The sequence below is a fragment of the Pan paniscus genome, chromosome 19, assembly GCF_029289425.2.
Source record: "Pan paniscus chromosome 19, NHGRI_mPanPan1-v2.0_pri, whole genome shotgun sequence".
NCBI lineage: Eukaryota > Metazoa > Chordata > Mammalia > Primates > Hominidae > Pan > Pan paniscus.
In genome coordinates, this window is record NC_073268.2 from 25,640,430 (window position 1) to 25,655,396 (window position 14,967).

At 40.6% G+C, this 14,967-nt stretch overlaps 1 protein-coding gene across 7 annotated transcripts in view; it reads left to right on the forward strand.

Annotated features, from left to right (window-relative positions):
* FBXL20 (F-box and leucine rich repeat protein 20) overlaps nt 1-14,967 on the forward strand; it is a 126,799-nt gene that overhangs the window by 89,374 nt on the left and 22,458 nt on the right. For 5 of the 7 annotated variants that reach the window (XM_034941967.3, XM_024926240.4, XM_024926241.4 and 2 more), the window contains 2 exons: nt 890-958; nt 12,524-12,619. In XM_034941967.3, coding sequence (XP_034797858.1) covers nt 890-958; nt 12,524-12,619 — 165 coding nt within the window. The remainder of the gene's footprint in view (nt 1-889; nt 959-12,523; nt 12,620-14,967) is intronic. The other 2 variants (XM_034941968.3, XM_034941969.3) reach the window with 1 other exon arrangement.

A 14,967-nucleotide genomic window follows, 5' to 3' on the forward strand; every position in this document is an offset into this window, starting at 1 on the left:
TAATTTTTAAAGTTATGTTTGAAGAATTTATAATGGAAAATTCATTTAAGCCAGGTGTGATAGCCCAAGCCTGTAATCTCAGCACTTTGAAAGGCTGATGTGGGTGGATCACTTGAGGTCAGGCGTTTAAGACCAGCCTGACCAACATGGTGAAACCCTGTCTCTACTAAAAATACAAAAACTTAGTTGGGCATGGTGGTGCGTGCCTGTAATTCCAGCTACTCAGGAGGCTGAGGCAGGAGAATCACTTGAACCTGGGAGGTGGAGGCTGCAGTGAGCTGAGATCACACCACTATACTCCAGCCTGGGTGACAGAGAGAGATTCCATCTCAAAAGAAAAATCATGGCCAGGCTTAATGGCTCACACCTGTAATCACAGCATTTAGGGAGGCTGAGGTAGAAGGAATATGAAGAGGTGTATAAGGCAGAGTCTAGAAGGGTCCCAGGCACAGGAGCTTCTGTCCTGTGGAGTTGGGGTGTACTACCTTCCTGGCACGTGGTTACATTCACCAACTCAGAGGCTCTCTGATCCCTATCATTTAGGGGTTTTTACAGAGGTTCCTTGATCGTAGACATAATTGAAGACCAAATATTATATTAGGTTGGTGCAAAAGTAATCACAGTTTTTGCCATGAGCAGTAATGGCAAAAACCGCAATTACTTTTCACCAACCTGTAACAAAAGATACTATCACGCAGGAAATTACAAAGATTTTAGGGACGGTATGCCAAGAACCGAAGATGAAGACCAAGTACATGTTTTTGCTTTATATCACAGTATCACAGGTATCAACAATCAATATTACCAATAATAATATATTTTATTACTTTTTTAATGACTGGAATTTTGCCTATTTCATTTGAAACCTCTTACTTTCTTTCCTACAAAGAACCTTTGCACAAAACTGCAGGAACATTGAAGTACTGAATCTAAATGGGTGTACAAAGACAACAGACGCGTAAGTATTTTATGTTTTTGGAGGATAAGTCATAGCCCCTTATGTCTGGCTGATACAACCTTAAATTCAGGCCATTAACTCTATTTAGCAAATTTTATCTTGGTTTTGTAGAGGAAAGATATTTTTAGAAGAGAAAGCAACATCAAAGTAGAAATGGAATAAGAAACTTGTTTTGGAATTCTATCTTTGATACAATTTAAGGTGAAACTTTTAATAATTGTCAGTGTACATACAGTAGGGATACTAATAATACATATTACTGGGATTATTTATATTTCTAGATACTAGTAGCTACCAGTTAAAAGCCACAGTAAACATAATTCAGTGAAAAGATTAAAATCTTAAACAGAGGACTAAACAGCTTATGATAATCAGTCCTGAGAACAGTTATTAAATGAAAATGATTCACTAAATGTGCTGTGTCTGTGTTGGTCATGATCTGAAGGAAATTAAGCTTAATTCTTCATCCTCAAGAGGCTTACAGTCACAGAAATTAGACCTAGAGGGTAGTTATTCATTAACTCTACTAATAAGTATTTCTTTTTTTTTTTTTTTTTTTTTTTGAGACAGAGTCTCGCTCTGTTGCCCAGGCTGGACTGCAGTGGCGCAACCTTGGTTCACTGTAACCTCTGCCTCCTGGCTTGAAGCAATTCTCCTGCCTCAGCCTCCCGAGTAGCTGGGACTACAGGCACGTGCCACCACGCCCGGCTTATTTTTTGTATTTTTAGTAGAGACGGGGTTTCACCTTATTAGCCAGGATGGTCTCGATCTCCTGACCTCGTGATCCGCCCACTTCGGCCTCCCAAAGTGCTGGGATTACAGGCGTGAGCCACCGCACCTGGCCTCTGCTAATAAGTATTCCTATAGATTGATTTGGAAACGTTTACTGTGAGAGATGAAATATACTAACCTCTTCCCCCACCATTACTTTATACCAGTAGAACTACATTTACTTTAGATAAATTATCTTTTAATTTTTGTTTCCTTTGAGTACTTAGTGTTATAAAGAATAAGAATTTGACCACTTGGTATCTAGAAAAGTGACATGTAATTAACACTTTTTTGTCAGAATCTATCTTATCCTCAAGATGCATTGGTGAAAACATAATATGTATATGCAAGGCTACTACATTACTTGTAATAGCAAAAGATAGGAAACTCCCCAATGTCTATTAGTAGAGAACAGGTTGAATAAAAGTAATGAGGAAAATCTATATATAATACTCTGGATGATCTTCAGGACATGTTGTTAAATGAAGAAAAGCAAACTGCGGAGGAGTTTGTATAATACACCTTTTATAGGGCCAGAAGACTTAATACATACATATATATATATATATATATATATATATCCATATTTGCATATTTTCAAAAAGAATGGAAATGCCAATCAAAAATAAAATAAGTAAAAATAGTTACTTATATGGGGAAGTGAGAAAACACAAGGGAAAGAGATAAAAGGGAGAACTCTGAATTATGTTTTATCGTTTAATAGCCATGTAAATATTTTACATAATTCAAACAAAAATTAAGTCAAAAAGAAATGAAAGCAATCCCTATAAATTAAAAACACATGAACCAGCCCAGTGCGGTGACTCAGGTCTATAATCCTAGCACCTTGGGAGGCTGAGGTGGGTGGATAACTTGAGGTCAGGGGTTCAAGCCAGCCTGGCCAACATGGTGAAACCCCATCTCTACTAAAAGTGCAAAAATTAGCCAGGCATGGTGGCACATCCCAGCTACTTGGGAGGCTGAGGCATGAGAATCGCTTGAACCCAGGAGGTGGAGGTTGCAGTGAGCTGAGATCACACTACTGTATTCCAGCCTAGACGAAAGAGCAAGACTCTGGTTCAAAGAAAAAACCCCTTGAACCCAAGTTGGAGTTATAGTCACACAGAGAGAAATTACTTCTGCTGACTTTTTTTAAATATGAAAATTTGAAACCTATACAGAAGTAGACAAAAAAGTGTAATGAGCCCATCACCCAGCTTTAACTGTTACCAGTTTACAGCCAGTCTTGTTTCATCAATAACCCCACCCACTTATCCCCTCTCGTTTTATCTTATTTTGAAAAAAAGTCCTAGACATCATATTATTTAATCCGTATTTCAGTATGTACTCTTTAAAGTCTCTCATATGAGTGCATTAACTTTTTTTGTTTTGAGACGATGTCTTGCCCTGTTGCCCAGGTTGGAGTGCAGTGGCACAATCTCAGCCCAGCTTCCTGAGTACCTGGGATTACAGGCACATGCAACCATGTCCAACTAATTTTTGTATTTTTAGTAGAGACAGGGTTTCACCATGTTGGCCAGGCTGGTCAGGATCTCCTGACCTCAGGTGATCTGCCCACCTCGGCCTCCCAAAGTGCTGGGATTACAGGCGTGAGCCACCGTGTCTGGCCATAAGTGCATTAACTTTTATCACTCCTCTAAAAACAATATCTTAAAATCATCAAATAACCAGTTGTCAATATTCAAATTTCCACATTTTAGTGAATTTAAAAATACACTATTTTAAACACAGTATTAGCCTTGAAATATACAAATTTTTTAAATCAAAGAAGCAGCAGGGGACTGTGGCTCACTGCTGTAATCCCAGCACTTTGAGAGGCTGAGGTGGGTGGATTGCTTTAGCCCAACCTCGGCAACATGAGAAACCCCACCTCTACAAAAAAACACAAAAAATTAGCCAGGCATGGTGGCATATGCCTGTAGTCTGAGCTACTTGGGAGGCTGAGGTGGGAGGATTGCTTGGGCTTGGGAGCTTGGGAGCCAGAGGTTGTAGTGAGCTATGTGTCACTGCGCTCCAGCCTGGGCAACAAAGCAAGACCCTGTCTCAAAAAAATAATAAAGAAGCAGCCAGGTGTGGTGGTTCACACCTGTAATCTCAGCACATTGGGAGACTGAGGCAGGAGGACTACTTGAGACCAGGAGTTTGAGTCTAGCCTGGCCAACATAGTGAGACCCTATGTCTTAAAAAAAATCCAAGTAGACTTCTCCTTCTCACAGTGACAATAACTGCCCTCCTGCTGTAAACAACTAGAAAACTAAACAAAACCTAGAAGACCAGTTTAGGATGTTGTACATGTGGCACAAGACTGAGAAGCAAATGAATGAGCCATATGATTATCCTCACTTTGTGACTGAGGCATTTTTCAGACAATGCCATAGAGGGAGGGGGAGCCCAAGCAGAGGACAGAGTTTTTGCTGATTTGAAAAGAAAGAGATCAGAATTCAAGGAGGCTAAAGTAGCTGAAATTTGTGGCTGATAAAGAGGAAGCTACTAAAGAAAATAAATAAATAAAGGCTACAGAAATTTATGTAGATTTGGCTGAATAGTAAACTCTGCATGCACAGGATGAGACCCCACACAGTTTGGCAAAGAAGATCTAGTGAGGAAAAAAACAATTACTGGGAAACTATAAGCCAAAGAATTTCCAGGGCTTAATAAGGCTGGATGAAGTTCCACCCACCCAAAATGGAGAAAATTCATTGAACACCTGGGACATTCAATAAAGACTCCAGAAAGATTACACCTTGGTGGTAGGGCTAAAATAGACCTGCTCTATTAAATATTTTATTTATTTATTTATTTTATTTTAAGAATCAGGCCGGGCATGGTGGCTCACGCCTGCAATTTCAGCACTTTGGGAGGCTGAGGTGGGCAGATCACCTGAAGTCAGGAGTTCAAGACCAGCCTGGCCAACATGGTGAAACCCCATCTCTACTAAAAATACAAAAATTAGCCAGGCCGTGGTAGCATGAGTCTATAATCTCAGCTACTTGGAAGGCTGAGGCAGAAGAATTGCTCAAACCCAGGATGCGGAGGTTGCAGTGAGCCGAGATCATGCCACTGCACTCCAGCCTGGGCGACAGAGCAAGACTCCGTCTCAAAAAAAAAAAAAAAGTGATCCAAAACAAACTTAACTGCCTGCCAAAACACAGCTCAGCACTCTTTAAAGGAAGACATCAAAATCCAGAAACCCAGCAATGTGGCATACAGAATATCTGTCACTCAATCAAAAATTGTAAGACATGCTGGCCAGGCGCAGTGGCTCATGCCTGTAATCCCAGCACTTTGGGAGGCCAAGGTGGGCGGATCACCTGAGGTCAGGAGTTTGAGACCAGCCTGGCCAGCATGGTGAAACCCCGTCTCTACTAAAAATACAAAAATTAGCTGGGCATGATGGTGGGTGCCTGTAATCGCAGCTACTCAGGAGGCTGAGGCAGGAGAATTGCTTGAACCTGGGAGGCGGAGGTTGCACAGTGAGCTGAGATCACGCCATTGCACTCCAGTCTGGGCTACAGAGCAAGACTCAGTCTCAAAAAAAAAAAAAAAAAAAAAATTATAAGACATATGCAAAGCAGTGGGAAAATGTGACCCAAAACCAAAAGAAAAGCCAGTCAATAGAAATAGAGACCCGGAAGAGGCAGAGGTTGCAGTGAGCCGAGATCGTGTCATTGTACTCCAGCCTGGGCAACAAGCGAAAAACTCTCTCAAAAAAAAGAAAAGAAAAGAAATAGACCCAGAAGTGACTGAAATAGAACTGAACAATAAGGAGTTTAAAAATAGCAGTTACAAGCCAGGTGTGGTGGTATGCTCCTGTAATCCCAGCTACTTGGTAGGCTGAGGCAGGAGGATCACTTGAGACCAGGAGTTAGAGACTGCAGTGCACTGTGATCATGCCTGTTAATAGCCACTGCACTCAAGCCTGGGCAACCTATCAAGACCACATTTCAAAAAGTAAGTAAATAAGTACATAAGAAATTTTAACAATTACAAATATGTGCAAAAATTAAAAAAAATGAAACTAAAAGAATGGGAAAATACATACTATTATAAATACTAGTTGGGAAAGTTGGAGTGGACAGTAATATCAGATGGCGTAAATTTAAGGAAAAAAATTAGATGAAAAAAAGGTATTAAATAGTACCCCTGGCTTATAAAACAAGTATGCCAAAAAGCAGTAAAGCTATTAAGGACTTCAGCAACACTGTCAATGAACTTGATATAATTAACATTTATAGATTGTTACACCAAAAAGCATCAGAATAAACATTCTCTTCAAGTACATTTGGAATATTCAATAGGACAAACCAAATAATGAGCCATAAAACAAATTTTAATACATTTGGAAGGATTAAAATCATATTGGGTATGTTCTGTGACCTCAACAAAATTAAAGTAGAAATTAATAACAGATACTTGGAAGATTAGAAAATTAAATGACATACTTCGGAATAACCCGTAGTTCAAAGAATTGCTTACGAAGAAATTTAGAAAATATGCTTCATTGAGTGATAATGAGAATATAACTTTCTAAATTTGTGGAATGCGCCTAAGGTATTGCTTAGAGCAAAATGTATAGCATCAAATGCTAATATTAGAAAAGAAAAGTATGGCCGGGCACAGTGCCTCACACCTGTAATCCCAGTACTTTGGGAGGCCGACGCAGGTGGATCACTTGAGATCAAGAGTTCGAGAACAGCCTGGCCAACATGACAAAACCCCGTCTCTACTAAAAATACAAAAAATTAGCCTGGCGTGGTGATGCATGTCTGTGGTCCCAGATACTTGGGAGACTGAGGCAGGAGAATCGCTTCAACCCAGGAGGCAGAGGTTGCAGTGAGCTGAGATTGTGCCACTGTACTCCACCCTGGGTGACAGAATGAGACTCCATCTAAAAAAAAAAAAAAAAAAAAAAAAGTTTTAAAATCAAGAATCTAATCTGCTTAGAGAGCTAGAAAAGAGTCTCTCCTCTCTCCTCCCTCCCTCCCTACCTACCAAAAAGGAAGAAAAAAATAGAAAAAAGTAAATTAAATCCAAAGGAAGGAAGGAAATAATACTGGAAATCCATGAAATAAAAAATAGGTGGCCAGGCGCGGTGGCTAGTGCCTGTAATCCCAGCACTTTGGGAGGCTGAGGCGGGTGAACACGAGGTCAGGAGATGGAGACCATCCTGGCTAACATGGTGAAACCCCGTCTCTACTAAAAATACAAAAAATTAGCCGGGCGTGGTGGCAGGCTCCTGTAGTCCCAGCTACTCTGGAGGCTGAGGCAGGAGAATGGCATGAACCCGGGAGGCGGAGCTTGCAGTGAGCCGAGAGCGCGCCACTGCACTCCAGCCTGGGCGACAGAGCGACACTCTGTCTTAAAAAAAAAAAAAAAAGTACAGAATGGAGAAGACTTATGAAGTAAAAGTTGATTGTTCAAAATAAAATGAATAAGCTTGATTAACCTCTGCCTAGATTAGTCAAGAAAGAACACGCACAGGCTGAGTGCATTGGCTCATGCCTGTAATCCCAACACTTTGGGAAGCTAAAGCAGGAGGATTGCTTGCACCCAGGAGTTTGAGACCAGCTTGGGCAACGTAGTGGGACCCCATCTCTACAAAAAATAAAATGTTAGTTGGGCATGGTGGCGCACACCTGTGTTCCTATCTACTCGGAGGCTGAGGTGGGAGGATCGCTTGGGTCCAGGAGGTTGAGGGTATAGTGAACTGTGATCATGCCACTGCACTTCAGCCTGGGTGAAAGACTGAAGCCCTGTCTCAAAAAAAAGTTTGTGGACAAATAAGATAACGTAACTTCTTCAACCTGATCAAGTATATATGTGAAAAATCTCTTACAACATCATATTTGATGGTGAAAGACTTCCTGAGATGAAAGATTCCCTAACATCAGGAACAAGGCAAGGATATCAGGTCTTACCACAGCTGTTCAACATGTACTGGATGTTGTGCCTAATGCAATAGAGGAAGGATTATAAAAGGCATTCACATAATGGTATAATTGGATTCATAGCAAAGTCCATGGAATCTATCAAAGCTACTAGATCCACTGAGTTCTAGCAAAGTAATGAGATACATGACTACTTTGCAAAAACTCAATTCTATTTCTGTATACTAGCAATCAGCAATTGGAAAATGAAGTTTAAGATACATCATTTATAGTAATACCCAAAAATATAAAAAATATAAGGATAAACTTAAAAATAATGTGTAAGTCATCATATACACTAAAAATTATAAAATGATCACTAACAAAAATTAGAGAAAAGAAAATTTTAAAAAGACTTAAGTAAATGATAGAGAAATAAACATAGAATTTTTTTTTTTTTTTTTTTTTTTTTTTTTTTTGAGACTGAGTCTCGCACTATTGCCCAGGCTGGAGTGCAGTGGCACAGTCTCAGCTAACTGCAACCTCTGCCTCCCAGGTTCAAGTAATTCTCGTGCCTCAGCTTCCTGAGTAGCTGGGATTACAGGCACTTGCCACCACACCCGGCTAATTTTTGTTTGTATTTTTAGTAGAGGCAGGGTTTCACCATTTTGGCCAGGCTGGTCTTGAACTACTGGCCTCAACTGATCTGCCTGCCTCGGCCTCCCAAAGTGCTGGGATTACAGGCGTGAGTCACCACTCCTGGCCTCATACATATAGATTTAGAAACTCAGTATTGTTTTAGTTTGGGTTTTTTTTGTTGTTTGTTTCTTGAGATAGGGTCTTTCTCTGTCGTCCAGGCTGGAATGCAGTGGTGGCACAACCACAGCTCACTGCACCCTCCATCTCCTGGGCTCCCTCCTCAGCCTCCCAAGTAGCTGGGACTACAGGTGTGTGCCACCATGCCCGGCTAATTTTTCTATTTTGGGTAGAGAGATAATTTCACCATGTTGCCCAAGGTGGTCTCAAACTCTGGGCTCAAGCAGCCTGCCTGCCTCAGCCTCCCAGAGTGTTGGGATTACAGGCCTGAGCCACTGAGACTGGCCTAAAAACTCAATATTGTTAAGATACTTGTTTTCCTTAAATTGTTCTACAGATTCAGTGCAGTTCCAATAAAAAATCCCAATAGGTTTTTTTGTTGAAATTGAAAGGCTGATTCTAAATTCATGTGCAAATGCAGAGGTTCTAGAATAATGAAATCAATTTTGATGGACAGTGAAGTTTGGGGACTTATACTACCTGATTTGAAGGGTTATTATTACAGGAACGGTCATCAGGCCAATGTGCTGGTGGTATAAGCGTAAACATATCAGTCAGTGGATTAAAATAAAGTGCCTAGAAAGGAGCCCACACATAGACAAGCTATAAAGAAAAAAATGATAAATTGTACCTCATTGAAATTAAAAACCTTTATGCTTCTGCCAGGCACGGTGGCTCATGCCTGTAATCCCAGCACTTTGGGAGGCCGAGGTGGGCAGATCACAAGGTCAAGAGTTTGAAACCATCCTGACTAACACAGTGAAACCCTGTCTCTACTGAAAATACAAAAAATTAGCCGAGTGTGGCGGCACGTGCCTCCCAGCTACTCTGGAGGCTGAGGCAGGAGAATCGCTTGAACCTGGGAGGCAGAGGTTGCAGTGATCCGAGATCGCGCCACAGCACTCCAGCCTGGGTGACAAAGCAAGACTGTGTCTTAGGAAAAAAAAATAATGCTTCTAAAGATACCATTAACTTAAAAAAATAAAAAAGGTCACTTCACCTGATTGTCTGAGGGGGAAAAAATTAAAAAAATAATAATCGGAAAAGGCCAGGGACCATGACCTATACCTGTAGTCTCAACTACTTGGGAGGCTGAGGCAGGAGGATCACTTAAGCCCAGAAGAGCAAATCTAGCCTGACTGGTGTTTCTGGCAAGACTCCAACTCTAATTTAAAAGATAGAAAAGAAAGAAAATGAAAAGACAGGACACAGACTGGGAGAAAGTATTTGCAGGTCATATATCTAATAACAGTGCTTCTCTCAAGAGTCTATAGAAAACTCTTAGAATTAATAATGAGAAGACAATTAAACGAAAAAAATGGGCTGAAGTCTTGGATAGACATTTCACCGAAGACATAGGAATGGCAAATAAGCATAAGAAAAGGTATATACACCAGGTGCGGTGGCTCACCATGTGTGCCATCCCAGCACTTTGGGAGGCCAAGGTGGGCGGATCGTTTGAGGTCAGGAGTTTGAGACCAGCCTGACTAACTTGGTGAAACCCCGTCTCTACTAAAACTACAAAAAAAATTAGCTGGGTGTGTTGGTGTGCGCCTGTAGTCCCAGCTACTCTGGAGGCTGAGGCAGAAGAATCACTTGAACCTGGGAGGCAGAGGTTGCAGTGAGCTGAGATCATGCCACTGCACTCCAGCCCGGGTGACAGAGTCCATCTCAAAAAAAAAAAAAAAAAGTTTTCATTACAGAATTGTAAAGTAAAACCACAATGCAATTCCACACCATACACACTAAGATAGCTGTATTCAAAAAGAGAGACAATGCCAAGTGTTGACAAGGATTTGGAAAAACTGGGTCCCTCATGAATTTCTGGCGGGAATGTAAAATGGTACGGCCAATTTGGGAAACATTTTGGCAGTTTTCTTCAAAGTCAAACATAACCTTGCCATAGGATCTAGCAATTTCATTCCTAGGACTCTACCCAAAAGAAATGAAAACAAGCCAGGTGTGGTAGATCATGCTTGTAATCCCAGCACTCTGGAAGGCCAAGGCAAGAGGATAACTTGAGGCCAAAAGTTCGAGACTAGCTTGGGCATCATAGTTAGACCCTGTCTCTACAAAAAAATTTTTTTAATTAGGTGTGATGGCACGTATCTGTAGTCCTTGCTACTCAGGAGGCTGAAGTGGGAGATCGCTTGAGCCCAGGAGTTCGAGGTTACATTGAGTTATGATAGTGCCACTGCATTCCAGCCAGGGTGACAGAGTGAGACCCTGTCTGTAACAAAAAAAGAAAAAAGAAATGAAAACATTGGCCCTCACAAAGACCTAGGAGACATATCAGCCAAAGAGAATGTGTGACTCTTGTTTGGATCCTAATTTGAACAAATCAACTTGTCAAAAACATTTATGATATAATTGGAGAAAAGTTAGCACATTTCAGTATCAGATGATATTAATAAATTAAAGTATTTACCTATTAGAAATAGATACCAAGGCCGGGTGTGGTGGCTCATGCCTGTAATTTCAGCACTTTGGGAGGCCGAGGCAGGCAGATCACAAGGTCAGGAGTTCAAGACCAGCCTGGCCAACATGGCGAAAACCCGTCTCTACTAAAAATACAAAAATTAGCTGGGCATGGTGGCAGGCGCCTGTAATCCCAGCTACTTGGGTGGCTGAGGCAAGAGAATTGCTTGAACCCAGGAGGCGGAGGTTGCATTGAGCCAAGATCGTGCCATTGCACACCAGCCTGAGCGACAAGAACAAGACTCTGTCTCAAAAAAAAAAAAAGAAAAAAAAGAAATAGATACTGAAATATTTACAGGTAAAATGATATGTGTGGAATTGGCTTTAAAATCCTGGAATAAAAAAGGGGGGAAGAAGAGATGGCATAAAAAAATTTTTTTTTTGAGACAGAGTTTCACTCTTGTTGCCCAGGCTGGAGTGCGTGCAATGGTGCAATCTTGGCTCGCTGCAACCTCCGCCTCCTGGGCTCAAGCCATTCTTCTGCCTCAGCCTTCCAAGTAGCTGGGATTACAGGCATGTGCCACCACGCTCAGCTAATTTTGTATTTTTAGTAGAGACGGGGTTTCACGATGTTGGTCAGGCTGGTCTAGAACTCCTGACCTCAGGTGATCCACCCACCTCAGCCTCCCAAGAAATAAAAATATTTAATAGTGGAATATTGACAAATGTTGGGCCAGGCACAGTGGCTCACACTTGTAATCCCAGCAGTTTGGGAGGCTGAGGCAGGCGGATCACTTGAGGCCCGGAGTTGGAGACCAGCCTGGCTAACATGGCAAAACCCCGTCTCTACAAACAATATGAAAAATTAGCTAGGTGTGGTGGTGTGTGTCTGTGGTCCCAGCTACTTAGGAGGCTGAGGCATGAGAATTGCTTGAACCCGGAAATGGAGGTTGCAGTGGGCCTAGATTGCAACACTGCTCTCCAGCCTGGGCAACAGAGCAAGATTGTCTCAAAAAGAAAAACAGTATTGATAAATGTTGAAGTTTACTGATGGTACATGTGGGTTCTCTGTATTATTTACTCTTGTTTATATTTGAAGTTTTCCATGATCTGTTAAATATTAAAATGAGAACTTGACCAGCAGAAAAAAGTCTTTAATACATAACTTACTTTTTTCAGCCCAATACCAGACCAGTCCATCCTTTGTATACCTTGCAAAAATCCAGTTCCTACATTAGTGTTATGCAAAAGGTTATCTTGAGTAGGGATTTAAGTGAAAAAACATGCAGAGCATTTCTTCTTCATGTTTGACTACGTCTGGTAGATAGCCATTAGCTTCTGGTGTTTCTGGATTTGCAAAATGCATATAGATCTCTTCGAACTCACATTAAGTATCATGTTGTCAATTGCTGTTAACATTTTAAAATGTGAATCAAACACCATCTTCCCCTCATTCAAATTCTCATATGCAGCACAGCCTTTTTTCTTTGTGAATGGTATCTGTCTCTTCCTCAATGTGAAGGGTCCTAGGATATATAACTGCTTTTTTAGGGGTATGAAAATTTTACAGTTCTTATATATACACATGTGTTTAATAAGAACAGTGTCTGATATACCAAGGATGTGTACTTGTCTTGTTTATTCATTATTTTCTCCTTTTTCCATTTTTCAGTACATGTACTAGCCTTAGCAAGTTCTGTTCCAAACTCAGGCACCTTGACTTGGCTTCCTGTACATCAATAACAAACATGTCTCTAAAAGCTCTGAGGTAAATTTCTTATAATAAGCATGTCAAGTAATCAAAAAAAAATACATATTTTTAAAAAATAATTGATATAAAGTTGGAATTGAAGGCAACTCTGTTTTATGGATATATTCTATAGTTCAGAATAGATAATTTGTTTTACCACTTGCCCAAATTACAATTATGGGACATACTAAAGTGAAATGACTAGAGGTAACTAGGATTTCTGAACAGGGTAGTACAGTTTATACATAAACAATTAGATTTTTATGAAGTCTTATTTTCAAAAAGAAAATAAAGCCAGGCATGAAGACTCACGCCTGTAATCCCAGCATTTTGGGCGGCCGAGGCAGGCAGATCACGAGGTCAAGAGGTAAGACCATCCTGGCCAACATGGTGAAACCCCGTCTCTACTAAAAATATAAAAATTAGTTGGGCATGGTGGCGTGCGCCTGTAGTCCCAGCTACTTGGGAGGCAGAGGTTGCAGTAAGCCAAGAGCACACCATTGCACTCCAATGTGCTGACAGAGTGAGACTCTGTCTCAAAAAAACAAAAAAAAGAAAGAAAGGGCACGTGTTATAGCTTAGTGCTTAAAACGGGTATCTGGAGCCAGATTATTAACCAGGTACTTTAAGCGAACATAACCTTTCTGAGCTTTTTCTTATCACCTCATAACATTTTATTAAGGTTTAACAAGGTATTAGGCAACACCATATAAAGTTTTGCTAGTATTTGACAGTTTTCATGTTATAAGAATGACAGCTACATGTGGCTCAACCTAATGAATATAAAGTGCTTTAAAAAGGGTCCCTGAGGCCAGGCGTGATGGCTCACACCTGTAATCCCAGCACTTTGGGAGGCCATGGTAAGAGGATCGCTTGAGCTCAGGAGTTCTAGACCAGCCTGCGCAACATAGGGAAACCCTGTCTCTACTAAAAAAAATAAGAAAATTCGCCAGGCGTGGTGGCATACCCCTGTAGTCCCAGCTGCTCAGGGGACTGAAGCAGGAGGATCACTTGAGCCCAGCAGGTTGAGGCTGCAGTGAGCTGTAATCGTGCCACTGCACTCCAGGCTGGGCAACAGAACGAGACCTCATCTCAAGAAAAAAGAAATACAAATTTAGTTAAGTAGAGTATAAATAATCTAAAATGTGGCTCCTTTTAGACCTTCTTTGTGAATATTGAACACATGTACCTAAGACGGTTTGCTGTGTAGGCTAATAAACTTGATAATATAACAACTTTTATCATTTATAAAATATTTTCACATAAATGATCTTATTTATTTAAAAGCTTTGTGAAGTAGAGTGGATGGGCATTTTACAGCTAAGAAAATCTAGAAAGCTGTTGACTGCCAGGTACTGTGATGCAACCATGAGATGTAACCGAGTAAGATATTGCTGCCCTTAAGTTGCTCACAGTCAACTGTTATTGTGGAATAAATGCTATGGTAGGAATGAGTACCTCAGTTTTGGGAAAACAGAGAGCTATGGGGCTAATCTTAGACTAAGAGAGGTTCAGACAGGCTTCCTAAAGTCATTTGCCTGAAGTTAAACTATTAATATTGGAGAATGAACTTGAACCGGGATATCATGGCTTTATCTTCTGGATCTTTTCTGCAGGCAGGAATATTTCAAACAATTTATGGAGTGTTTTTCTGAAGAATATTATAGAAAACTTGGAATTCATCCATAATACAAATATGAAGCTAAACTATTAAGAGTAGATGGAATCAACAATGAAACTAGTATTTTGAAGGCAGAGATCGGACATAAGATATCCTAAATTCAGCCTACAAAAGCGGTACTCTAGAAACATCTCAGATAAGGAAATACACAGGGCCTTTGTAATTTTTTAAAATAAAAGTTTAAAAGGCTTCATTACTACTTTGGTACTGTGAGTTGAATATCCCCATTTCAAAAATCCAAAATGCAGCTGGGTGCTACTTGAGGGACTGAGGCGGGAGGATCAGTTGAGCCATGGAGGTCACAGCTGTAGTGAGCCCTGATGGCGCCACTGCACTCCAGCCTGGGTGACAGAACGAGACCCTGTCTCAAAAAAAAAAAGAAAGAGAAGAAAATCTGAAATGCTTCAAAATCCCAAACTTTTTGAGTATCAATGTGACACTCAAAGGAACTGCTCACTGGGGCACTTCAGATTTTCAGATATGGGATACTCAGCTGTGTAAGTATAATGCAAATATTGCAAAATCTGAAATCTGAAACACTGCTGGTACCAAGCATTTAAGATAAGGGATACTCAACCGGTAATAGCATTGCTCGATGGAGAATCTGGTTTTGAATCGGAGCTCTTTATTAATTACTCTGTAAACTAGAATAAATCACTTAATTTCCATTTTTTGTCTAGAGAGC